Source organism: Heptranchias perlo, chromosome 10 (assembly GCF_035084215.1).
Source record: "Heptranchias perlo isolate sHepPer1 chromosome 10, sHepPer1.hap1, whole genome shotgun sequence".
Taxonomy (NCBI): Eukaryota; Metazoa; Chordata; class Chondrichthyes; order Hexanchiformes; family Hexanchidae; genus Heptranchias; species Heptranchias perlo.
In genome coordinates, this window is record NC_090334.1 from 6,495,208 (window position 1) to 6,522,111 (window position 26,904).

Consider the following 26,904-nt stretch of genomic DNA (forward strand, 5'->3'; position numbering starts at 1 on the left):
TTTGCTTCTCTGGAGTTCCTAGTTTATCACCATTTATAATGTACTCTGATTTGTCTTTCTTAGGTCCAAGGTGCATGACCTTACACCTGCCCGTATTAAACTCCATCTGCCATAGTTCTGCCCACTCACTTAATCGTACAACTTCCTGCTCCCATCTGCACTGCTTACTGTCCTTCCTATTTAGTGTCATCTGCAAACATGGATATACAACTCTCTATTGCTTCATCCAAGTCATTAACAAACATGGTGAAAAGTTCAGGCACCAGAACAGATCCCTGGGAATACCACGTGTCGCATCCCGCTGATCAGAGTATCTACCCTTTATCCCCACTCTCTGTCTCCTACCTCCCAACCAATTTCCAACCCAAGTCAAAAGGCCACCTCCAATTCCGTGCACTCATTGGATTCCCCAGACTGTGTGAGAGATTGTTAGTACAGTACATACCGGTTAACAGGACCCTTGTAGACTGTGTGAGAGATTGTTAGTACAGTATATACTGGTTAATGAGATCCCTAGACTGTGTGAGAGATTGTTAGTACAGTATATATTGGTTAATGAGATCCCTAGGCTGTGTGAGAGATTGTTAGTACAGTACATACTGGTTAATGAGACCCCTAGACTGTGCGAGAGATTGTTAGTACAGTATATATTGGTTAATGAGACCTGTGGACTGTGCGAGAGAATGTTAGTACAGTATATACTGGTAAATGGGACCCCTAGACTGTGTGAGAGATTGTCAGCACAGTACATACCGGTTAACAGGATCCTCACGGACTGTCTGAGAGAATGTTAGTACAGTTCATACTGGTTGATGAGACTCTTAGACTGTGTGAGAGAATGTTAGTACAGTACATACTGGTTAATGGGACCCCCAGACTGTGTGAGAGATTGTCAGTACAGTACATACTGGTTAATGGGATCAGTACAGATAGTGTGAGATAAGTTTTACACTCCTAGTGCTGTAGGAGATAATTTCCTGTTTCTTTTCCTCTCTGTTCCTTTCCTTTACACAATGTTTAAAAACGTTTATTCCTTCACCAAGTAATGCAGTGATTCTGAATATTAGCTGTTCTTTCTCCTCACAGACCAGATGAAAACTGAAGGGTTTGCCCTCGAGTCTTGTCGCAGTATGGTTGCCCTCATGGATGTATCCTTTCCTCTTCTCCATTACATTCATTATTCTTTCATAGGCACTTATTTAATGGTTGTGCAGTGGGTTAGAGCAATGCCTTGTCTCTCAGTGTCCCTGTCCTTAATCCAGGCCCAACTGAAAGTGTCTTGAGGATTCAATGATGCAGTTGGTTAGAAGTGTGCCGAAAGCTCAGGGGAGCAGCAAATTGCCAGGCATGAAACTGAGTCTAACAATCCGAGAAGATCCCATATTGGATTTTTGGCCTATGCTGAGGTAACCGGTCGGAGGCTGGGCAGTAGTAGGAGCGTTACAGTTGCCCTCAGTACTCTTTCATTTGGGAGAGAAAAGATCAACTGACCCCATAATTTTGTGATTCCCCAAATTTTGGAGCCAGCTGATTTATCCCCACCCTGCCCCGTGGCATTTTCTTTTTGATTTGCTTCTATTTTTCCAATTATCTCTCCTTCCGTCCTGCTGGCGCTGACTTGTGCTGGGACATGCCTCCATGGGTAGTCCCTTTTAATTTGGCACAGACATGGGGGTAGATCTTGACTTTGTGCAATAGCGTAAAACAGGCTGCCGACTCGATATCACCCATTTTACATTGTCGCACAAAGTCAAGGTCTACCCTGCGATGTCCATTTGTTTTCATAATTACAAATCAAGTACAGAAGTGAACATAAAGGGACTGCTGTTAATTCCAGGCTGCAGAGGCTAGTTTCTGATCAACAATGTACATTGATTTGGGTCTGAATATTGGCACAGCCCCCTCACAGGGCTGGGGATTAGCAATCCTAGTACCAGCCTGCTGGGCTATCGCATCATTAGCTCTTATTATCTTTTCCTTAACATTGTTGACTTGCAGACGGATGGATCCGGAAAGCTTAATTTGATGGAGTTCAGACATCTCTGGAACAAGATTAAGCAATGGCAGGTAGGAGGCGCTGGAGGGTTTAGGGCAAGTAAGTCACAAGGAGTGTTACTGTGTTTGAATTATAGTGGGTTCAACCTCTTGATAATTATTGTACGGCAAAAGGTGCTGAGGCCAGGATTCAGCCGTTCCCTCTCAGATCATCAGGACTGGTGGAAAGGATAATTTAGAGTCTGACAGGCTTTAGTCCACAACAGACACACTAATGGTGGAACTATTTGAAATCATCAATCATTGCTGTCAATTTCCCTGGTGCTTTTCACCTGATATTTTGTTTACCTGGTCAGCTTGGCAATAGGGGAGCCAGTGAGGGTTCAGAGAATCATGATCTCCTCCCCTCCCAGTCACTGAGGTTGGACAATTTTATAGGTCAGGGCTCCTTCAAAACTGACTGCAAATAATTTATTCGCTTAGCTTTTAAATTTCCTATCGCAATCGCGTTGCTGTTTTGAGTCTGAAGTGACACTGCAGAACGTGGTCAGAGCTGGGCTGAGCTGTGCTGGGCCAAGTTGGCCAGTCTGGACTTCGACCCGCCCCAGTCCTTTGACCTTAGCTCCGCCCCTGCAGCTCCGCGCTGTCCGTCGGAGTCATCTATTTTCCTACTGGTGTTTGTTTATCCCTCTCTCGTGCTGGGACACTATTCTTCAGGCATCAGCAAGTCACCAATGCCCCCACAAGGTGTCCATTCATCATGTATGAGTCCAGAGAGTATCAGTGCTAGGGGGAGGTACAATCACAGCTGGGCCTGATTCACACATACTTTCTAGCAGGGTAACACGGGATAGTAAACTACACCAGAAGATCTGAGTGATTTGGCTCCTCCACCAGCCATGAGCATCGAAGCCAATATTTGCACCCATAATGTTCCTCCAGCTAAAATCAGCAGAGATCAGGGATTGAACCTGCTAAGCCTATATAGGACAATGTGACACTTTGTATTCCTGTTGGGTGAGCCATCTGTGAGAGATGTCTGTTTGCCAGATAATATGTACATTTGAAAACCCCTAGATTGAAAGAATCCAAACCTTAAGGCCTTGGCTGCTGACGGAACAGCCTGCTCAATTATAGCAAAGAATATGTGTCAGAGATCGAGTTCACTTCCTTTACAGCACACATTGTCAGGCTTAGCACATTGGTGCTCCAATGTACAGTATCGCTACACAACTAACATTGCTTTAGAACATTTAAATGGTGGGATCGCCACTTACAACCACCCAGGAATGAGAAATGGATAGAGGTCACCTGACAGAGGTCAGAGGGACTAGTTCTTGGCTCTGAACTCATAGAATCATAGAATATTTACGGCACAGAAGGAGGCCATTCAGCCCATCGTGTCTGCGCCGGCCGAAAATGAGCCACCTAGCCTAATCCCACTTTGCAGCACTTGGTACGTAGCCCTGTAGGTTAAGGAACTTCAGGTGCATATCCAGGTACTTTTTTAATGCATTGAGGGTTTCTGCCTCTACCACCCTCTCAGGCAGTGAGTTCCAGACCTCCACCACCCTCTGGGTAAAAAAAAGTTTTCCTCAGCTCCCCTGTAATCCTTCTACCAATCACTTCTTCAGTGAATTTGCAACTGCAGTCTGCCCTCAGTCCCTCAGACACAAACCTGTAACTGCAGTCTGCCCTCAGTCCCTCAGACACAAACCTGTAACTGCAGTCTGCCCTCAGTCCCTCAGACACAAACCTGTAACTGCAGTCTGCCCTCAGTCCCTCAGACACAAACCTGTAACTGCAGTCTGCCCTCAGTCCCTCAGACACAAACCTGTAACTGCAGTCTGCCCTCAGTCCCTCAGACACAAACCTGTAACTGCAGTCTGCCCTCAGTCCCTCAGACACAAACCCGTAACTGCAGTCTGCCCTCAGTCCCTCAGACACAAACCCATAACTGCAGTCTGCCCTCAGTCCCTCGGTCATGAATCTGTAACTGCAGTCTGCCCTCAGTCCCTCAGACACAAACCTGTAACTGCAGTCTGCCCTCAGTCCCTCAGACACAAACCTGTAACTGCAGTCTGCCCTCAGTCCCTCAGACACAAACCTGTAACTGCAGTCTGCCCTCAGTCCCTCAGACACAAACCTGTAACTGCAGTCTGCCCTCAGTCCCTCAGACACAAACCCGTAACTGCAGTCTGCCCTCAGTCCCTCAGACACAAACCCATAACTGCAGTCTGCCCTCAGTCCCTCGGTCATGAATCTGTAACTGCAGTCTGCCCTCAGTCCCTCAGACACAAACCTGTGACTACAGTCTGCCCTCAGTCCCTCAGAGACAAACCCGTAACTGCAGTCTGCCCTCAGTCCCTCAGACACAAACCTGTAACTGCAGTCTGCCCTCAGTCCCTCAGACACAAACCTGTAACTGCAGTCTGCCCTCAGTCCCTCAGACACAAACCTGTAACTGCAGTCTGCCCTCAGCCCCTCAGACTCAAACCTGTAACTGCAGTCTGCCCTCAGTCCCTCAGACACAAACCTGTAACTGCAGTCTGCCCTCAGTCCCTCAGACACAAACCCGTAACTGCAGTCTGCCTTCAGTCCGTCAGACACAAACCCATAACTGCAGTCTGCCCTCAGTCCCTCGGTCATGAATCTGTAACTGCAGTCTGCCCTCAGTCCCTCAGACACAAACCTGTGACTACAGTCTGCCCTCAGTCCCTCAGAGACAAACCCGTAACTGCAGTCTGCCCTCAGTCCCTCAGACACAAACCCGTAACTGCAGTCTGCCCTCAGTCCCTCAGACACAAACCTGTAACTGCAGTCTGCCCTCAGTCCGTCAGACACAAACCTGTAACTGCAGTCTGCTCTCAGTCCCTCAGACACAAACCCGTAACTGCAGTCTGCCCTCAGTCCCTCAGACACAAACCTGTAACTGCAGTCTGCCCTCAGTCCCTCAGACACAAACCCGTAACTGCAGTCTGCCCTCAGTCCCTCAGACACAAACCCATAACTGCAGTCTGCCCTCAGTCCCTCGGTCATGAATCTGTAACTGCAGTCTGCCCTCAGTCCCTCAGACACAAACCTGTGACTACAGTCTGCCCTCAGTCCCTCAGAGACAAACCTGTAACTGCAGTCTGCCCTCAGTTCCTCAGACACAAACCTGTAACTGCAGTCTGCCCTCAGCCCCTCAGACACAAACCTGTAACTGCAGTCTGCCCTCAGTCCCTCAGACACAAACCTGTAACTGCAGTCTGCCCTCAGTCCCTCAGACACAAACCTGTAACTGCAGTCTGCCCTCAGTCCCTCAGACACAAACCTGTAACTGCAGTCTGCCCTCAGTCCCTCAGACACAAACCTGTAACTGCAGTCTGCCCTCAGTCCCTCAGACACAAACCCGTAACTGCAGTCTGCCCTCAGTCCCTCAGACACAAACCCATAACTGCAGTCTGCCCTCAGTCCCTCGGTCATGAATCTGTAACTGCAGTCTGCCCTCAGTCCCTCAGACACAAACCTGTGACTACAGTCTGCCCTCAGTCCCTCATAGACAAACCCGTAACTGCAGTCTGCCCTCAGTCCCTCAGACACAAACCTGTAACTGCAGTCTGCCCTCAGTCCCTCAGACACAAACCTGTAACTGCAGTCTGCCCTCAGTCCCTCAGACACAAACCTGTAACTGCAGTCTGCCCTCAGCCCCTCAGACTCAAACCTGTAACTGCAGTCTGCCCTCAGTCCCTCAGACACAAACCTGTAACTGCAGTCTGCCCTCAGTCCCTCAGACACAAACCCGTAACTGCAGTCTGCCCTCAGTCCGTCAGACACAAACCCATAACTGCAGTCTGCCCTCAGTCCCTCGGTCATGAATCTGTAACTGCAGTCTGCCCTCAGTCCCTCAGACACAAACCTGTGACTACAGTCTGCCCTCAGTCCCTCAGAGACAAACCCGTAACTGCAGTCTGCCCTCAGTCCCTCAGACACAAACCCGTAACTGCAGTCTGCCCTCAGTCCCTCAGACACAAACCTGTAACTGCAGTCTGCCCTCAGTCCGTCAGACACAAACCTGTAACTGCAGTCTGCTCTCAGTCCCTCAGACACAAACCCGTAACTGCAGTCTGCCCTCAGTCAGACACGAAACCGTAACTGCAGTCTGCCCTCAGTCCCTCAGACACAAACCTGTAACTGCAGTCTGCTCTCAGTCCCTCAGACACAAACCCGTAACTGCAGTCTGCCCTCAGTCAGACACAAACCCGTAACTGCAGTCTGCCCTCAGTCCGTCAGACACAAACCCGTAACTGCAGTCTGCCCTCAGTCCCTCAGACACAAACCTGTAACAATTGGTATGGTAGTGTTGTGATTATGTCACTGGACTAGTAACCAAGCGAACGTGAGTTCAAATCCTTCCAATTCCGTATTTTAAAAAAATCGAGAAATAAAAAGTCTGCTCTCAGTTCCTCAGAAATGAACCTGTAACTGTATTCTGGCCTCCGTCACTCGGCGATGAACCTGTAACTGTATTCTGGCCTCAGTCCTTCGGAGATGAACCTGTAACTGTATTCTGACCCCCGTCGCTCGGCGGTGAACCTGTAACTGTATTCTGGCTTCAGTCCTTCGGAGATGAACCTGTAACTGGATTCTGACCCCCGTCGCTCGGCGATGAACCTGTAACTGGATTCTGACCCCCGTCGCTCGGCGATGAACCTATAACTGGATTCTGACCTCCATCGCTCAGCAATTAACCTGTAACTGTATTCTGACCCCCGTCGCTCAGCGATGAACCTGCAACTTTATTCTGGCCTCAGTCCCTCGGAGATGAACCTGTAACTGTATTCTGGACTCAGTCCCTCGGAGGTGAACCTGTAACTGTATTCTGGCCTCAGTCCCTCGGAGATGAACCTGTAACTGTATTCTGGCCTCAGTCCCTCGGAGGTGAACCTGTAACTGTATTCTGGCCTCAGTCCCTCGGAGGTGAACCTGTAACTGTATTCTGGCCTCAGTCCCTCGGAGATGAACCTGTAACTGTATTCTGGCCTCAGTCCCTCGGAGATGAACCTGTAACTGTATTCTGGCCTCAGTTCCTCGGAGGTGAACCTGTAACTGTATTCTGGCCTCAGTCCCTCGGAGGTGAACCTGTAACTGTATTCTGGCCTCAGTCCCTCGGAGGTGAACCTGTAACTGTATTCTGGCCTCAGTCCCTCGGAGGTGAACCTGTAACTGTATTCTGGCCTCAGTCCCTCGGAGGTGAACCTGTAACTGTATTCTGGCCTCAGTCCCTCGGAGGTGAACCTGTAACTGTATTCTGGCCTCAGTCCCTCGGAGGTGAACCTGTAACTGTATTCTGGCCTCAGTCCCTCGGAGGTGAACCTGTAACTGTATTCTGGCCTCAGTCCCTCGGAGGTGAACCTGTAACTGTATTCTGGCCTCAGTCCCTCGGAGTTGAACCTGTAACTGTATTCTGGCCTCAGTCCCTCGGAGGTGAACCTGTAACTGTATTCTGGCCTCAGTCCCTCGGAGGTGAACCAGTAACTGTATTCTGGCCTCAGTCCCTCGGAGGTGAACCTGTAACTGTATTCTGGCCTCAGTCCCTCGGAGGTGAACCTGTAACTGTATTCTGGCCTCAGTCCCTCGGAGGTGAACCTGTAACTGTATTCTGGCCTCAGTCCCTCGGAGATGAACCTGTAACTGTATTCTGGCCTCAGTCCCTCGGAGGTGAACCTGTAACTGTATTCTGGCCTCAGTCCCTCGGAGGTGAACCTGTAACTGTATTCTGGCCTCAGTCCCTCGGAGGTGAACCAGTAACTGTATTCTGGCCTCAGTCCCTCGGAGGGGAACCAGTAACTGTATTCTGGCCTCAGTCCCTCGGAGGTGAACCAGTAACTGTATTCTGGCCTCAGTCCCTCGGAGGTGAACCTGTAACTGTATTCTGGCCTCAGTCCCTCGGAGATGAACCTGTAACTGTATTCTGGCCTCAGTCCCTCGGAGGTGAACCTGCCACTGTATTCTGGCCTCAGTCCCTCGGAGGTGAACCTGTAACTGTATTCTGGCCTCAGTCCCTCGGAGGTGAACCTGTAACTGTATTCTGGCCTCAGTCCCTCGGAGGTGAACCTGCAACTTTATTCTGGCCTCAGTCCCTCGGAGATGAACCTGTAACTGTATTCTGGACTCAGTCCCTCGGAGGTGAACCTGTAACTGTATTCTGGCCTCAGTCCCTCGGAGATGAACCTGTAACTGTATTCTGGCCTCAGTCCCTCGGAGGTGAACCTGTAACTGTATTCTGGCCTCAGTCCCTCGGAGGTGAACCTGTAACTGTATTCTGGCCTCAGTCCCTCGGAGATGAACCTGTAACTGTATTCTGGCCTCAGTCCCTCGGAGATGAACCTGTAACTGTATTCTGGCCTCAGTTCCTCGGAGGTGAACCTGTAACTGTATTCTGGCCTCAGTCCCTCGGAGGTGAACCTGTAACTGTATTCTGGCCTCAGTCCCTCGGAGGTGAACCTGTAACTGTATTCTGGCCTCAGTCCCTCGGAGGTGAACCTGTAACTGTATTCTGGCCTCAGTCCCTCGGAGGTGAACCTGTAACTGTATTCTGGCCTCAGTCCCTCGGAGGTGAACCTGTAACTGTATTCTGGCCTCAGTCCCTCGGAGGTGAACCTGTAACTGTATTCTGGCCTCAGTCCCTCGGAGGTGAACCTGTAACTGTATTCTGGCCTCAGTCCCTCGGAGGTGAACCTGTAACTGTATTCTGGCCTCAGTCCCTCGGAGTTGAACCTGTAACTGTATTCTGGCCTCAGTCCCTCGGAGGTGAACCTGTAACTGTATTCTGGCCTCAGTCCCTCGGAGGTGAACCAGTAACTGTATTCTGGCCTCAGTCCCTCGGAGGTGAACCTGTAACTGTATTCTGGCCTCAGTCCCTCGGAGGTGAACCTGTAACTGTATTCTGGCCTCAGTCCCTCGGAGATGAACCTGTAACTGTATTCTGGCCTCAGTCCCTCGGAGGTGAACCTGTAACTGTATTCTGGCCTCAGTCCCTCGGAGGTGAACCTGTAACTGTATTCTGGCCTCAGTCCCTCGGAGGTGAACCAGTAACTGTATTCTGGCCTCAGTCCCTCGGAGGGGAACCAGTAACTGTATTCTGGCCTCAGTCCCTCGGAGGTGAACCAGTAACTGTATTCTGGCCTCAGTCCCTCGGAGGTGAACCTGTAACTGTATTCTGGCCTCAGTCCCTCGGAGATGAACCTGTAACTGTATTCTGGCCTCAGTCCCTCGGAGGTGAACCTGCCACTGTATTCTGGCCTCAGTCCCTCGGAGGTGAACCTGTAACTGTATTCTGGCCTCAGTCCCTCGGAGGTGAACCTGTAACTGTATTCTGGCCTCAGTCCCTCGGAGGTGAACCTGTAACTGTATTCTGGCCTCAGTCCCTCGGAGGTGAACCTGTAACTGTATTCTGGCCTCAGTCCCTCGGAGGTGAACCTGTAACTGTATTCTGGCCTCAGTCCCTCGGAGGTGAACCTGTAACTGTATTCTGGCCTCAGTCCCTCGGAGGTGAACCAGTAACTGTATTCTGGCCTCAGTCCCTCGGAGGGGAACCAGTAACTGTATTCTGGCCTCAGTCCCTCGGAGGTGAACCTGTAACTGTATTCTGGCCTCAGTCCCTCGGAGATGAACCTGTAAGTGCAGTCTGCCCTCAGTCCCTCAGACACAAACCTGTAATGGCAGTCTGCTCTCAGTCCCTCAGACACAAACCTGTAACTGCAGTCTGCCCTCAGTCACTCAGACACGAAACCGTAACTGCAGTCTGCCCTCAGTCCCTCAGACACAAACCTGTAACAGCAGTCTGCCCTCAGCCCCTCAGACACAAACCTGTGACTACAGTCTGCCCTCAGTCCCACAGACACAAACCTGTAACTGCAGTCTGCCCTCAGTCCCTCAGACACAAACCTGTAACTGCAGTCTGCTCTCAGTCCCTCAGACACAAACCTGTGACTACAGTCTGCCCTCAGTCCCACAGACACAAACCTGTAACTGCAGTCTGCCCTCAGTCCCTCAGACACAAACCTGTAACTGCAGTCTGCCCTCAGTCCGTCAGACACAAACCTGTAACTGCAGTCTGCCCTCAGTCAGACACAAACCTGTAACTGCAGTCTGCCCTCAGTCCGTCAGACACAAACCCGTAACTGCAGTCTGCCCTCAGTCCCACAGACACAAACCCGTAACTGCAGTCTGCCCTCAGTCCCTCAGACACAAACCTGTAACAATTGGTATGGTAGTGTTGTGATTATGTCACTGGACTAGTAACCAAGCGAACGTGAGTTCAAATCCTTCCAATTCCGTATTTTAAAAAAATCGAGAAATAAAAAGTCTGCTCTCAGTTCCTCAGAAATGAACCTGTAACTGTATTCTGGCCTCCGTCACTCGGCGATGAACCTGTAACTGTATTCTGGCCTCAGTCCTTCGGAGATGAAACTGTAACTGTATTCTGACCCCCGTCGCTCGGCGGTGAACCTGTAACTGTATTCTGGCTTCAGTCCTTCGGAGATGAACCTGTAACTGGATTCTGGCTTCAGTCCTTCGGAGATGAACCTGTAACTGGATTCTGACCCCCGTCGCTCGGCGATGAACCTGTAACTGGATTCTGACCCCTGTCGCTCGGCGATGAACCTATAACTGGATTCTGACCCCCGTCGCTCGGCGATGAACCTGTAACTGGATTCTGACCCCTGTCGCTCGGCGATGAACCTATAACTGGATTCTGACCTCCATCGCTCAGCGATGAACCTGCAACTTTATTCTGGCCTCAGTCCCTCGGAGATGAACCTGTAACTGTATTCTGGCCTCAGTCCCTCGGAGGTGAACCTGTAACTGTATTCTGGCCTCAGTCCCTCGGAGGTGAACCTGTAACTGTATTCTGGCCTCAGTCCCTCGGAGGTGAACCTGTAACTGTATTCTGGCCTCAGTCCCTCGGAGGTGAACCTGTAACTGTATTCTGGCCTCAGTCCCTCGGAGATGAACCTGTAACTGTATTCTGGCCTCAGTCCCTCGGAGATGAACCTGTAACTGTATTCTGGCCTCAGTCCCTCGGAGATGAACCTGTAACTGTATTCTGGCCTCAGTCCCTCGGAGGTGAACCTGTAACTATTCTGGCCTCAGTCCCTCGGAGGTGAACCTGTAACTGTATTCTGGCCTCAGTCCCTCGGAGGTGAACCTGTAACTGTATTCTGGCCTCAGTCCCTCGGAGGTGAACCTGTAACTGTATTCTGGCCTCAGTCCCTCGGAGGTGAACCTGTAACTGTATTCTGGCCTCAGTCCCTCGGAGGTGAACCTGTAACTGTATTCTGGCCTCAGTCCCTCGGAGATGAACCTGTAACTGTATTCTGGCCTCAGTCCCTCGGAGGTGAACCTGTAACTGTATTCTGGCCTCAGTCCCTCGGAGGTGAACCTGTAACTGTATTCTGGCCTCAGTTCCTCGGAGGTGAACCTGTAACTGTATTCTGGCCTCAGTCCCTCGGAGGTGAACCAGTAACTGTATTCTGGCCTCAGTCCCAGCCAAATCATTCTTTTTTAGTCAGGATGTTCTCATTGTCATTTCCTGTTTCTCGCAGGCAATCTTTAAGGAATATGACAAGGATAATTCCGGAACGATTGAAAGCTACGAAATGCGCAATGCTGTGAATGATGCAGGTGAGTGAGAATGGGTCAGGAGTGGCTGCAGACGGGAGTTAGACTGTGATGCAGGCGAGTGAGAATGGGTCAGGAGTGGCTGCAGACGGGAGTTAGACTGTGATGCAGGCGAGTGAGAATGGGTCAGGAGTGGCTGCAGACGGGAGTTAGACTGTGTTGCAGGTGAGTGAGAATGGGTCAGGAGTGGCTGCAGACGGGAGTTAGACTGTGATGCAGGTGAGTGAGAATGGGTCAGGAGTGGCTGCAGACGGGAGTTAGACTGTGATGCAGGCGAGTGAGAATGGGTCAGGAGTGGCTGCAGACGGGAGTTAGACTGTGATGCAGGTGAGTGAGAATGGGTCAGGAGTGGCTGCAGATGGGACCGTGCGTACTGATATCAGTGAACACTTGAACACTGGGCTTGAAAGGATTTGATTCCAAATCTTGAAGGTTCAGGTGCTCCAATGGTGAAGCGGTGTCACTGGGCTAGGAAGTTTTCAGACAAAGTCTCTTCCAGGAGGAGCTCGAAAATGTCGGTGGAGGGTTCCCATCTCAGGAGCACAGCACGCCCCCCTGTATCTGCTGCAGTGTCAGCTTCTTCAGCAAAACATTTAGATTTTATTCTTCCAGGACTTCACTTCCTGTCACAGGCACCGTGGGCTCGATTTCAGTCTACGGGTGTAATTGATTTCTAAGTGGTTCAGAGCTGGTCCCAATCCCACCGGAATGGTGAAGGCAGATCTTCTGGGATCGTGCTCATTTCATTGATTTGTGCTAGGTGGGGTTTTCCTGCAGCACCTCAGTTGCTATTGGGGGCGGGCCTCAGGAGGAGAGGGGAGGGAAGTGGCTGAAATATATTCAAATATCGTGACTCATCGAGCAGAGTCTAGCGCTTTGGTCTGATTATTGCACCAGTCAGGGTGCCCCCCCCTCATTTTTAACCTCCCCCTTCCACGTTCCTGATGCCCAAAGCTCTTAAAGTGGTAATGACTGGAAACATGTCGGATGAGGTATTTCGGTCATTAATATATTTTTTGAATATGCCTGTCCAAATATGTGCAGCCATGTTCAATACCCACCGTCCCTTCCAACAGAAAATCCTGGAAGTGGTGCGGGAACGCCAGAGAGCCACATTTCCTACTCCCGGCCGCCCTGCAGAAAACCCAGCTTCTTTTGACCTCGGGTGAATTCTGACCGCTTATTCCTGAGCAAATTAAAGAGAAACCTCAGGTCCATGCGGGCATTAAATCAATTTTACCTCCCGCCAAATTGCAGGAAAAACATAGGAAACCCCTCTTCATGTGAACCTCCATCTATACCTGAGGCCCTGAGATTCCTGAGGCTGGAGCCCCCCAAAACTGATTCAGGCCTGCTGACACCAACTTTGGGCTGGCGATGCTGCAGCTCTGCACCCATTTCAGGTGGAAGTGGAACATCGTCCCGGTCATGTCTGTACCAAGTTCTGTCTGGTATCTCCATACATGAGGGTGGTGAGTTGGTGCAATATTTATAGGGCATGGCCTGGAGATATTCCTCAATGCACTTTCAGTCACAGGCTACGAAATGTTAGTCGTTTTACCGCAGTTAACTGTTAACGATTTCACCACGGTGAATTACGGTGAAGGGTTCAATTACCAGGGGATGCAAGTCAGCTGTGCCAAATAGCCAACACCTCTGTCACATCTAAATTTCTCTCTCAGACTACATGGGTTATGATGCCACCTGAGCCCGTCGGAGTGCTGTATTAGATGATAAGATACTCCGGGATACCTGACCTCCAATGTTTGTTACACATTTAGTTGCTGTATATCAGTGGGGGTTGCATTGTAGGGATTTGGTTTACTAGAACTGGAGGGGAGTGTTGGTGCGACTACCTGAGATGCAGTAAGTATTTTTATTTCTTGTTCTTCAGGTTTCCGCCTGAACAACCAGCTGTACGAGATCATCTCCATGCGCTACGCTGATGAGAATATGAACCTGGACTTTGACAGCTTCATCTGCTGTATTGTGAGACTGGAGGGGATGTTCAGTAAGTGCAATACCATTCCCACTGTCCTTTCCTCCATTACAGTGGATCTTTGCAGCCCCTGTGGTGCATTGCATTGAACATTATCCTTTAAACTTATGTGATGTGGGTTTAAATTCAGCGCCAGACAGATGGGGTGTAGGCCCTTTCTTTCAGGATCTATGAAACAAGTTTAGGGCAGGACTGAACCTACTTTCTAATGAGCATAGTCCCCTCACTCAAAATGGTCCCCAAATTGGCACTAAATTGTCAGTTTCACTTAGAAAGGCCGTGAGAATGATTAATATGGAACTGAGAAATGCTGCACTGGTACGGCTGGAGCTGCTTCTGAGGTTGGGCTGCGGCACATTGTTGGGGCAGAGTACAGGGAGCTTTATTCTGTATCTGCATCTACTGTGCTGTCCTTGACCTGGGAGTGTTTGGTGTAGACACTGGGGGGCATCTTTTAACCCCACCCCCCCGGCGGAAACTGGTCTTGCCCCCACCATTCCTTATGGTGACTTATTCCCACCGTTCCTTATGGTGACATCCCCCCACCATTCCTGCAAGTTGCCGGCGAGAGGGACACCCACCAGAAGGCAGTGGGGTCCTTCTTTAAATATGTAGATGGGGCTTCGATGACATCATCGGGACCCGACTGCACGGAGAGGTTGCTACGGCTTCCATACCAGGTAACCCAGTGGCAAGAGGTGCCAGGGCTAGAAGGGACCCAGAAGGATGAGTTCATTATATTTATTTTATGTTTCCCTGTGGGCCAGGAGGAGTAGGAGAGCTCCTCTGGGCCCCACGCAAAAACTTTGGGCCTTCCGTACCCCAGGCTCCCTCTGCCCCCACCCCCGTCCCTTCTCCCAACCGCTTACCTGATTGTTGGGGACCATTCCTTGGGCTCCCTGCAGCGGCATCCTGCCACCCAAAACCCTGCTCTCTCCCAGCAAACACTTCATACCAGGTTCGGGCGGGACACTGACAGGGCCTTTGTCAATGAGGCCCGGGAGTTAAAATCTCAAGGCCTTCACACTGCAGAGGGACAGGCTGTGAGCCTTGGTTTCTGTCTGCACAACACTTGCTGAGAGTTAAAATTGGCTCTTGGACACCTGCAATGGAAAAATATTCCATTCTCCAGCAATAACACCTTCTATATTCATCAACACAAAAATTCACAGGAAAAAAGATGGAATTCTTAAACTGCAGTGACTGGAAATTGAAATCTCCCAAACCAGACAAAGGGAACATGCATTGGTATTTCTGTTTGTTAGTTTCTGTCTGAAAAGGGTTTAGATCGGTATTTAGTTGAATTAATAATTCAATGGCAGGAGCTACAAGTATAATAAAATATTTGCCAATGGGCAATAACTTCATTGCTTTTCCTGTGGAAAGGAGGCATCAGCTGGATAGTGGGCATAGGTTGTGCTGGCTGGTAGGACTCCCTCGAGTGCAAAGCATCGGACATGGAATCCATGTGGGAACTAGGGTCTTTAATATCTACCCATGAAGAGAAATAGTTTGCACTGGATTAATGTCATGGCCATTATGCAGGAAGCAGCTGCAAAGTCTTCACTGTGCGGCAGTCCATAGTTCTTGCATTATTTGGAGAAGGCCAAGCACAGGGCGGACGGCTCTTTGAAGATCCTGTCCATCTATGGCTGCTGTCTCCACTTACAGCAGAGAAGCACCTTGGCCTACACGTCATCGAATCTGTTTGCTGTTCCTCAGCTGGCACCTCCACCTTCAAGGAAAGTGTGGCTTAGTCACAATCAAAGTGTGCAAAAGGGCAATGGTTGTGCACGATGCTTGAAATTATACATCTAGAGGTTTTGGTGGCTCCCAGCTTTGGTTTGTGTCATGGTTGCTGGGCTCCACGAGAAATCTGAGCAGAAGTAAAGAGGACACTCACCATCATCTTCCTCCTGATAACAGGAGACTTCTTCCTCATTTGCAGCCAGTTACCAGGGACCAGGGTGACTGTATTGACCTGTTTGGCAACCTCCCTCCATACAGCTGGCACGGTGCTTTTACCTGAGGGGCCCCTTCCTTTGGTGCAATTCCTGCAGCAGGCCATTTGGCTCTTCAGCATCAAAGGGAGCAATGTTGCCTACATGTCTCCAAAGTGCCATTGTAAAGAATTAATCTACTTTTCAAACACCACCACCACAACTGCCCCATTAATGATAAGCTGCATCGCTTTAAGAGCTCCTGCATTGCCAGATGTTGCATTCCCCAGCCAAGTGTGCTACAAGCTAATCTGTCTGGCCAAGCTTTTCATATAGAGATAGATAGAAGTTATAACCAGCCCGTGTCGGCATTTACCCTCCACACGAGCAAATAGTCCTAATCACATTTACTCACCTTGTTCCCATATCCCTTCAATCCTTTTCCCTCATCTACCTATCCAATCTAATCTTGAACGTTGATGTAGTTTCTGTCTCAACCACTAATCCTGGAAGTGAATTTCACAGCCTCACCACTCTGTGTGTGAAGAAGTTTCTCCTGCCCTCTGTTCTAAATCTCTTACATTTAATCTTGTATCTATGGCTTCTCAATCTTGACCCCTCAACTACTGGAAACAGTTTGCTTCTATACTTTCATAATTTTAAACACTTCCATCATAATCTGCGTTGTTCTAACGAAAAAAGAGCCATTTGGGAGTAGCCTATTCATCGACAACAACAACAACTTGCATTTATATAGAGCCTTTAACATAGTAAAACATCCCAAGGCGCTTCACAGGGGTGGTATCAGACAAAATTTGACACCGAGCCACATGAGATATTAGGACAGGTGACCAAAAGCTTGGTTAAAGAGGTAGGTGTTAAGGAGCGTTTTAAAGGAGGAGAGAGAGGTAGAGAGACAGAGAGGTTTAGGGTGGAAATTCCAGAGCTTAGGGCCTAAGCAGCTGAAGGCATAGTCGCCAATGGTGGAGAGATGGAAATCGGGGATGCGCAAGAGGCCAGAATTGGAGGAGCACAGAGATCTTGGAGGGTTATAGGGCTGGAGGAATCACAGAGCTAGGGAGGGGTGAGGCCATGGAGAGATTTGAAAACAAGGATGTGAATTTTAAAATCGAGGCGTTGCCGGACTGGGAGCCAATGTAGGTCAGAGAGCACAGGTGTGATGGGTGAATGGGACTTGGTGTGAGTTAGGATAGAGGCAGCAGAATTAAGAACTTCTGCTGCAAAATTCTGTGTGGCCTTCCCTCTGAGTGTCTGGTGTGGATGGGCCTGCTCCATAGGCCAGCTCAAGTCCATTGTCGCTGCTCTTGCAAAATTAGGACCGAGCCATCTAGGATCACATATGAAGAATGTTGATTTGGACAAGGTGTTGGAGGGCAGCTGGTACCATAGGCCCCTATACAGCAGGAGCCAATGCCTTTAGGAGAGGAAAAAATTAGAGGAGGGGGCCACAAAATTATTAACTGCACGCTCAAAGATAATTGTTGTTACAACGACCAGTGCCTTCAAGTACTGGTCTCTGCAATAGTAAAGGCTGTACATTAGACTAGGAAACATGGCTTCCCAGTCACCCAGTGGGTTCATTCAGTCCAAGGACACTTCCGATTCAGTCCGTGTTATTTGACTTAGTGAGGGGAGGGGTGGTGGGGAAGAGGAGCCCAATTTTATCCTCAGCTGATATGTAAATGTGTACCTTCAGTTAGGGGCAGCGTTTGCCTTGCAGGGAGGTGGGTGGGGGAGGGGGTGGAAGGGGGGCCTGTGCAAAGGTTTGGTTTAAACCCCCCACATAGACAAATTTATCACCTGATCCAATCAGTGCCCCGTGACGGGCTGGGGGCACCGTGCAATTGCCCAGTCACTAATGCCGCCCCTTCCTCCAACAAGGGTCACTGGGTAACAAGCAGGAATGGGAACCCTTGTCACTTTTCCCCCCTAACCCAGGAACGCTAAGGGCAACTGTGGTGCTCCCTACTGCCAGATACTGGCCAGATACTGAACATAGACTGAGGATCGATCATGGGAGTCCCTATGTCGGTATGGCTGTGTACACCCCTGAGCCATCAGGGAATAGCACATAGTTTCCGATCTTAGTTACACCATTCTAGGGTAACAAAGAGTAGAGAGATGGAAAATTGGAAGTTTTGTCACTGGGCAGACACGTGTCTCCTGCTTCATTAGTTCAGAGTGGCGTTGGCAAAAGCTTGAGAGAGCATGTGTGGCCTTCTCAGTTAGAGCCTGGTGTATGGCCCAGAGAAAAATGGATACAAAGTGGGGAGGTGGAAGTAGAGCGAAATGTTGTCAGCAATAGGCAATAGGACATTTGCAGCTGTCCTGTATTATACTGATTCTGGGGGACATGCTGATGGTTCAGTTGGTAAGTGTGGAACTGAGCCATACAAATTAGGTAGACATCAGGGTCGATCCCTGGCATTTGCTGAGTTAGCTGATCTCGGTGAGTAGGGTTACATAGATTTACATAGAAATTACAACACAGAAGCAGGCCGTTCGGCCTAACCAGTCCATGTTGGCATTTATCCTCCACACGAGCAGTAGTCTTAATCCCATGTGCCCACCCTGATCCTATTTCCCTTTAACCCCTCCCCTGGGTGAGGACAGGATTGGGATTTGGCTGTGATGACCTCTCCCAGGATTCAATAAAGAAACAGCTTGCCAACACTCCACTGTCTCGGCTTACACATGGATAAGGTACTTGAGGGCAACTCACACTTGTGGAACCAGCATGAGTCAGAGGAGAAAATTAGAGAGTGGACAAAAGTTACGACTGTACGCACCTAAAGAGGTTATTTTTTACACACTTTTCAATGCCTTAAATGCTGGCCTCTATAATGGGCTTGTTCTCCAACGTTGGATATAAAGGCCAAGGTTAGTTGGAGGAAAAAGACAAACCAAGACTTGGATGATGCAGCAAGCTGGACAGGCTCAGTTCCTTTTCTAGTGTCTGTATTCTTGCTGTGTTCTCAGAATTACTGTACATACCCAGTTAAAATCAGGTTCTACCTTTGTGTGTGTGTTTTTGAGATGAGGCGTTGTCTTCACTGTCCCACTTTTTGTTCTGCAGGAACCTTCCATGCCTTTGATAAAGATGGAGATGGAATAATTAAACTCAGTGTTCTGGAGGTAGGTGTAGCTTTCACTCATGTGACGGCCTTATTTCCTTATCAGGGCACTAGGGGAGCACATGTGTTATAAAGCAAAGTTCTAAGTGGACATTAAAAGTAACTGTGTCTTTCAAGGACTTTTTAAATTCTGGCCTACACATCCTTAAATGTACAGATTTCAAGATCTTTAGGATATTATTCACTGTCTTCCTTTCCCTTTAATATTCATCACAAGGAGCAGTGTGTGGATGTTACTTCTGTGAGGCAGCCCTTGGAACACAACAGCCGTGGAATTCATTGCACACCACGACCTTTGATTGGGAAAAATATCGATCTGGCAGATCTCTATTCATGAGTTACCGTTCTCTATTATTTTATCCAAAGTCAGTCTCCAGCGTGCGGCCCATTCTTCTTGTTTGGGGAGCAGTGGCCTAGTCTGCTGACACACTCAAAGCCACTAATTCTCTTGGATTAATACTCTTTAGACTGTTTTTGAGGGTTGGGGAGAGATTTCATTGGACCTTATCCTCTTAGTGGTTTAACTGTGATTTGTTGTCTCCTTGAGTTAGGTTTGCTTATGACAGCACGTGACATAATAATAATTGGATTCATGCATTTCAGAACATCTTAGACTGCTTCACATAATGGATTGTTTTTTTTATTGAAGTGCAGTGAATGTTGTTTAGTGAAGAGAAAGGCTGGATGGAGCAAATTATGTCTGCTCATTCCTCCTTTCCTCATCTTCTTATCAGATTTTACCTCAGATTGAACGTACTGCATTCCTTACTGATGGGATTAATGTTTATGGTGTTCTTATTTCCACAGTGGTTGCAACTCACCATATATGCCTAAGAGTCTCAGGGGTAGGCACCTAACAGATAATTCATGTGTGTTCCTGGTGGCTCACATGCCTGGCTATTACCTCAACCTCAACGGCCAAACCTCAACAGCACCATATGCAAAACCAACCTCTTCTACCCGTAATGACATTCAATGGTACTTCAAGAAGCCAGGTGTAAACGATTAACCTCATACTGTCACACACTGTCAGATCAGCATGTCTTACCGCAACAGTGTGAACCCTAACGACCGGGAACACCTGAAGCCAGGATAAAAGCACAGGTTTCTTTATTGCTCTTGTATCATTTTACAATAAACCCCCTACTCTAACCTTTGTCTTTGGTGGCCTAGTGGGTAAATGTGATGCCTGATGCAACATTGAGTAGAAGATCCCAGGTTCAATTTTTGAAGTTAGTCGATCTCACAGCCAGTTGAGGCACTGCAGCTGGTTTCAGTATCCGGGGTCAGGGAGGGGAATTATCATCCAGGACATCCTAGTCAGTTGGCCCTGCTGGATCAGTGCATGTTTGGAAGATAAGATCAGACCTGTGCCAAGACAGTAAATATCGGTAGACTGCTTGAGGGGGCATCACTTAAATCAAATCCTCTCTTTGCCAGCTTCCACACACATGTATTTTCCAGCAGAGGTCTCGGGTAGCGTTCAGTGATTCCCCCTCCTCTTTCCCTATCCCAAGGTTGTTCCTACTGCTTCCCTGGCTGAGGTCAGTGAAGTCAATAGTGACAGTAGATTGCAAAGAAATACAGTCCCACACCAAACTGCCCTCTGAAGTGGCCTAGCAAGCCACTCAGTTGGATGAAACCGCTCAGCGGTTCAAGAAGCAGGCCCACCACCACCTTCTCAGGGCAATAAATTCCTGGCCTGCCCAGCAAGACCCGCAACCGGAGATTGAATTTAAAAAAAACATAGCAGTTATAACACAGAAATAGGCCATTCGGCCCAACCAGTCTGTGTCGGCACTTACCCTCCAGGCGAGCAAATAGTACTAATCACATTTACCCATCCTGTCCTCACATCCTTTCAACCCCTTTTCTTTCATCCACCTATCCAATCTAATCTTGAATGTTGACTAAGGGCCAGACTTACCTGCTCGCCAGTTATCGTGCTATATTTCGGGTGCAAATTGCTGGAACATCGATCTGTTAACAATGATGTCAGTGTTGATCTAGGACCTCATGAACGTCGTGCCCAATGGCTTATCCCCAAAGGCTAGAGAAAGAAACAGAGCAAACGACAGAGAAGGAAATAGGGTGAATTAGAGTCGAACAAAATGTAGAGACAGAAAAAGGAATAAAGAGAGAGAAAGAAAGAGTGGATAAAGAGAGAGAAAAAAAGAGACAGAAAGGAAAACTAAGAAAAAAATTAAAAAGAGCAAGCAGAAGAAGAGGACATTGTAACCAAGCTGTGTTTGGGAATTGCCGTATTGGTCCTTGAGAAGTTAATGAGTGAATGGCAGGGTAGTTGTGAAAAATGAAGTATAGAACCAGTGGCCCCGTCCATCATGATCAGGAACAGTGGTACACCCAATGGGTACCCCATTGCACTGCTATCATAGTGTCATAGTAGTAACAGCACAGGAAGGGGCCATTTGGTCCATCCCACCTTTGAAAGAGCTATCCAATTAATCCCACTCCCCTGCTCTTTCCCCATAGCCCTGCACATTTTCTCCTTCAAGTATTTATCCAATTCCCTTTTGAAAGTTACTATTGAATCTGCTTCCACCACCCTCTCCAGGCAGTGCATTCCAGATCATTACAACTCGCTGTGTAAAAGGAATGTTTCCTCATGTCGCCTCTGGCTCTTTTGCCGATCACCTTAAATCTGTGTCCTCTGGTTACCGACCCTTCTGCCACTGGAAATGGCTTCTCCTTATTTACTCTGTCAAAACCATTCATGATTTTGAAGACTTCTATCAAATCTCCCCTTAACCTTCTCTGTTCCAAAGAGAACAACCTCAGCTTCTCCAATCTCTCCGCATAACGAAGTCTCTCATCCCTGGTACCATTCTAGTAAATTTCTTCTGCACCCCCTCTAAGGCCTTGACATCCTTCCTAAAGTGTGGTGCCCAGAATTGAACACAATACTCCAGCTGAGGCCTAACCAGTGTTTTATAAAGGTTTAGCATAACTTCCTTGCTTTTGTACTCTGTGCCTCTATTGATAAAGCCCAGGATCCCGTATGGTTTTTCAACAGCCTTCTCAACTTATCCTGCCACCTTCAAAGATTTGTGTATGTAAACCCCCCAGGTCTCTCTGTTCCTGCACTCCTTTAAAATTGTACCATTTAGTTTATATTGCCTCTTCTCATTCTTCCTACCAAAATGCATCACTTTACACTTCTCTGTGTTAAACTTCATCTGCCATGTGTCTGCCCATTTCACCAGTCTGTCTATGTCTTCCTGAAGTCTGTTACTGTCCTCCACGTTGTTTACTACATTTCCGAGTTTCGTGTCATCTGCAAACTTTGAAATTATACCCTCTGTACCCAAGCCCAGATCATTAATATATATTAAAAAGAGCAATGGTCCTAATACTGACCTCCAGGGAATACCACTTTCATGGGGAACATATTAATTGCTAGACGAGAAAAGACCATGGTCCATCCAGTTCGCCTTCTACCATCCTGGTAGTCGCAGAATACAATGATAATGGAGTTGTTGACTAACCATAGCAATCAATCTCTATCAATTAGTGTACAACAGGCCCAGACATGACATGAGGGAAACCCCAGTGGTGGAGAGCTTTGGGAACCATAGGTCCAAAGTCACTTTTTTCCTCCCAGGCATGCTAAATTTACCACATCATGTCTCAAATTACTCATGTATGGTATCCCAGATGGTATTGTCTGAAAGAAATCTATGTAATTTGCATTTGAATGAGTGTCGAAACAGGTTTGTAGCCTCAAATTTATTGCTTTCCGACACTAACAGTGGTGTGGATGGCAAGACTGCGAGGACAGATAAAAGGATAAAAAACCTCTAGGAACAATTCACTACCTGCTGGAGTTTTTAAAAATTCATTCATATGATGTGGGCGTCGCTGGCAAGGCCAGCATTTATTGCCCTTGTTCCTAATTGCCCTTGAGAAGGTGGTGGTGAGCTGCCTTCTTGAACCGCTGCAATAAAGCTGTGAAACTTCACAGGGACCTCAATGGCATAGATTTCCAGCCCCAAATGGCTGCGGCAGGAATAATTCGTAATAATGTCGCAAATCCAGCAATTTCACGATCGCCATTAAGATCAATGGGGAGCCTCAGGGCCAGAAGGGACTTTTATCGGCTTTGGTGAGGCTAATGGCAGAGAGGCGCAAACCAGCCAGCAATTTGTGGACAATCGATACTCATGGCGTATCTCTTTCACTCTTCAAATTGCTGGATGTTTTACAAATTAATAATAGCGTGCGACGTTAATGCTTCATTCTAATGGCACGACTTCCCACAATTACTGGGCCATAGTTCCTCTCTCAGGCGCTAACCCTGGATGTGAATTCAACAGCTTCACAAATCTCTGTGTGAAGAAGTGTCTCCTGCCCGCTGTTCTAAATTACTTACATTTAACTGGTATGGTTCAGTACAACCCTGGGCAGTGCCTTTACCCACCAGGCCATTAGGATAGCTCGAAGAAATTCTGTTTCAAGTTTGAATGAAGATTAGTTATGGGAAATGTTTGTTTTACCCAAGTTCCATGCCTCTGTTTGTAAATCAATTAGACGCATTACGGTTATGTCACTACATGACAGACACAACGCACGGCCAGGAGATGCCTGCAGCGGTTGCAGTGGCAGCGGTGGATGTGGGCAGATCGAAGGTGTCAGCATCACAGTTTCCATGATGGTTGAAGGGGTGAAGCAGAGACGTAGTGATGGACCCTGGCAGCGTCTCACTACTGAGTTTGAACACAGTCATGTTGCAGACTGTGTGTCTGATTTATTTAGGTTCCCCTATCTCCTGTGTGCTTTTAGTATATTAAAGTTCTGCTTGAGGACTATGCGTTTTATTTATTTTTAAATGCGAGGGGGGAAACAGTGAACTTGAATAGAGAGAAGGACAGAATGTGACTAAACTGGAACTCTGTGCAATCAGCAGAGGAACAGGCAGGAGAAATATGTTCTGGCCTACCAGCAATACGAATCACAATCCTCCCTGTTTTTCTCTCTTAGTTTTAACTTGAAGGAGACTCAGGTAAGAATGCTACCACAATAATACCAGCTTTACTTCAGCTGCTTTAAAAAAAATACTACTTTCTCCACCCCACTCCCTCCAATTTACCCCCTCCTCTCACTGGGATACACTCCCATGGGTGCCAACAGCCCACTTCCTCCAAGTGGCCATAGCATTGAGTTACATCGAGTCTACAGCACAGAAACAGGCCATTCAGTCCAATTGGTCAATGCCGGTGTTTATGCTCCACACGAGCCTCCTCCCACCCTATTTCATCTAACCCTATCAGCATATCCTTCTATTCCTTTCTCCCTCATGTGCTTATCTAGCTTCCCCTTAAATGCATCTATGCTATTTGCCTCATCTATTTCTTGTGGTTGCGAGTTCTACATTCTTACCACTCTTCGGGTAAAGAAGTTGCTCCTGAATTCCCTATTGGATTTATTAGTGACTATCTTATATTAATGGCCTCTAGTTTTGGGCTCTCCCACAAGTGGAAACATTTTCTCTACATCTGCCCTATCAAACCCTTTCATTATCTTAAAGACCACTATCAGGTTACCCCTCAGCCTTTTTTCTAGAGAAAACAGCCCCAGCCTGTTTAGTCTTTCCTGATAAATATATCCTCTCAGTTCTGGTATCATCTTTGTGAATCTTTTTTGTACCTTCCCCTGTGCTTCTATATCCTTTTTATAATATGGAGACCAGAACTGTTTACACTACTCCAAATGTGGTCTAACCAAGGTTCTAAACAAGTTTAACATAATTTCTCTGCTTTTCAATTCTATCCCTCTAGAAATGAATCCCAGTGCTTGGTTTGCCTTTTTTTATGGCCTTAATAACCTGTGTGGCTACTTTTAGTAATTTGTGTATCTGTACACCTAGATCCCTTTGTTCCTTTACCCCATTACCTCTTATTATCCAAGCAGTATGTAGCTTCCTTATTCTTCCTACCAAAATGCATCACCTCACTTAACTATATTAAAATTCACTTGCCAAGTACACGCCCATTCTACAAGTTTATTAATGTCTTCTTGCATTTTAGCACGTTCTTTCTTTGTATACAATTTTGCGTCATCCGCAAATTTTCCATTTCCCGAGTCCAAATCGTTGATCTCAATTGTGAACAACGTGGTCCCAGCACCGATCCCTGTGGAACACCACTTCCCACCTTTTGCCAGTCTGAGTAGCTACCCTTAACCCCTACTCTCTGTTTTCTGTTTTGTAGCCAGCTTGCTATCCATTCTGCTACCTGTCCCCTGACTCCACATGCTCTGACCTTAGTTATGAGTCTACTATGTGGAACCTTAATCGAAGACCTTTTGAAAATCCAAATATATTACTGCTGCTACATTACCCTTGTCTACTCTTGTTAGTCTCTGGTAAATACTGAAGCAAAGTAACTATTCAATATTTCTGCCATTTCACTGTCATTATCTGAGAGTTTATCTTGTGCATCCCTTAGTGGCCCTATCCCTATCCTGATTTATCTTTTGTTATTTATGTGTCTGTAGAATACTTTCGTATTTCTTTTTATATTCTGTGATAATTGAATTTTGTAGTTCCTCTTTGCTTTCCTAATTGTTTTTTTGACATCCTTCCTAACCTCTTCGGATTCCCTTTTGATATCCTGTCCTTTATTGTCTATGTACTTAGTGTATGCCTTTTTCTTTAGTTTCAATTTTACCCTTATCTCTTTATTCATCCATGGTCTTTCATTATTGGCTAGTTCTTGTTTTTTAGAGGAGTACATTTCTCCTGTACTCTATTGATCACCATTTTAAATATTTCCCACCGCTGTTCTATCTCTTTGTCTGTCAAAAATGCTTTCCAGTTTACCTTCCCTAATTCCATTTTCATCCCCTCAAAATTAACTTTTTTCAATCTATAACTTTGGACTTTGTCTGATTTATGTCTTTCTCCATCATTATTTTAAACTTTATTAAGTTATGATCGCTGTTGCCTGGATGTTCCCCTGGGCTTACTTCTCTTATCGGCTCCGGTTCATTTCCCATTACTAGGTCCAGCAGTGATTCCTCTCGTGTTGGGCTTCTCACATAATGGTTTAGAAAGGAGTCCTGTACACACTGTAAAAACTCCATTCCCCTTTCCTAACCTCTTCTTGATAGTTTATTTGGGGGTAGTTGAAATCTCCCATGATTATTACTCGATATTTTTTACTCATTTCATAGATTTGCCTACATATTTCATCCTCCACTTCCCTTCCACTAGTAGAATATACCTATTAACGTCTCAAGCCAGAGTCATTTACTGCAGATATGGCAATCTGGGACAGTTACGCTGTCCACAAACTCCATGTGTGAGCCCATGCAGTGAGTATCAGCAGGCTACACAACTATAGAAGACATCACAACCCACCATGAGCAGGTCCATACCCAACATCGGTCACTCATGCACTTTCCACAGGTGTCAGAGGCAACTAATCAAGATCAGGAACCCTGGCTGAATTTTGCCCTCTCTGGCCCAGGGAGTCTGAGGCCAATTGTAGGGACCCAACGGCATGTAGATAACTAAGGGATTGAACCTAGGACCTCCCTCCTCTACACCAGGTCATCCAGGCCCACCACCAACTTTTCAGGCCCCACTGTCAGTGAAAAGTGACCATGAAGCTGCTGGATTGTCATTAAAACCCAACTGGTTCATGGGAGAAGGGAACCCGCCACCCTTAACCAGTCTGGCTTGTGTGTGATTCCAGTCCCACACCAATGGTGGGCTACTCAGAAGGCCCACCACCACCTTAGGGCAATTAGGGATGGTCAATAAATGCCAAGCATTCAATAAATGAATTAAAGATAAAGAGAAAAGAAAGACTTGCATTTATACAGTGCCTTTCATGACCTCAGGATGTCCCAAAGCACTTTATAGCCAATGAAGTACTTTTGAAGTGTTGTCACTGCTGTAATGTAGGAAACGTGGCAGCCAACTTGCACAAATAGCAATGTGATAATGACCAGATAATCTGGGTTTTTTTTTTAGTGATGTTGGTTGAGGGATAAATATTGGCCAGGACACTTGGGAGAACTCCCTGCTCTTCTTCAAAATAGTACCATGGGATCTTTTACTTCCAACTGAGGGGGCCTCAGTTTAACATCTCATCCAAAAGATAGCAACTCCGACAGTGCAGCA

General features: G+C 47.5%; 1 protein-coding gene across 1 annotated transcript in view; it reads left to right on the forward strand.

Annotated features, from left to right (window-relative positions):
- capn3a (calpain 3a, (p94)) overlaps positions 1 to 19,760 on the forward strand; it is a 214,451-nt gene extending 194,691 nt beyond the window's left edge. The window contains exons 17-22 of the mRNA XM_067991181.1: positions 1,087 to 1,148; positions 1,999 to 2,067; positions 11,589 to 11,667; positions 13,559 to 13,675; positions 18,701 to 18,759; positions 19,566 to 19,760. Coding sequence (XP_067847282.1) covers positions 1,087 to 1,148; positions 1,999 to 2,067; positions 11,589 to 11,667; positions 13,559 to 13,675; positions 18,701 to 18,759; positions 19,566 to 19,592 — 413 coding nt within the window. The 3' untranslated portion in view covers positions 19,593 to 19,760. The remainder of the gene's footprint in view (positions 1 to 1,086; positions 1,149 to 1,998; positions 2,068 to 11,588; positions 11,668 to 13,558; positions 13,676 to 18,700; positions 18,760 to 19,565) is intronic.
- Positions 19,761 to 26,904: the final 7,144 nt, after the last annotated feature.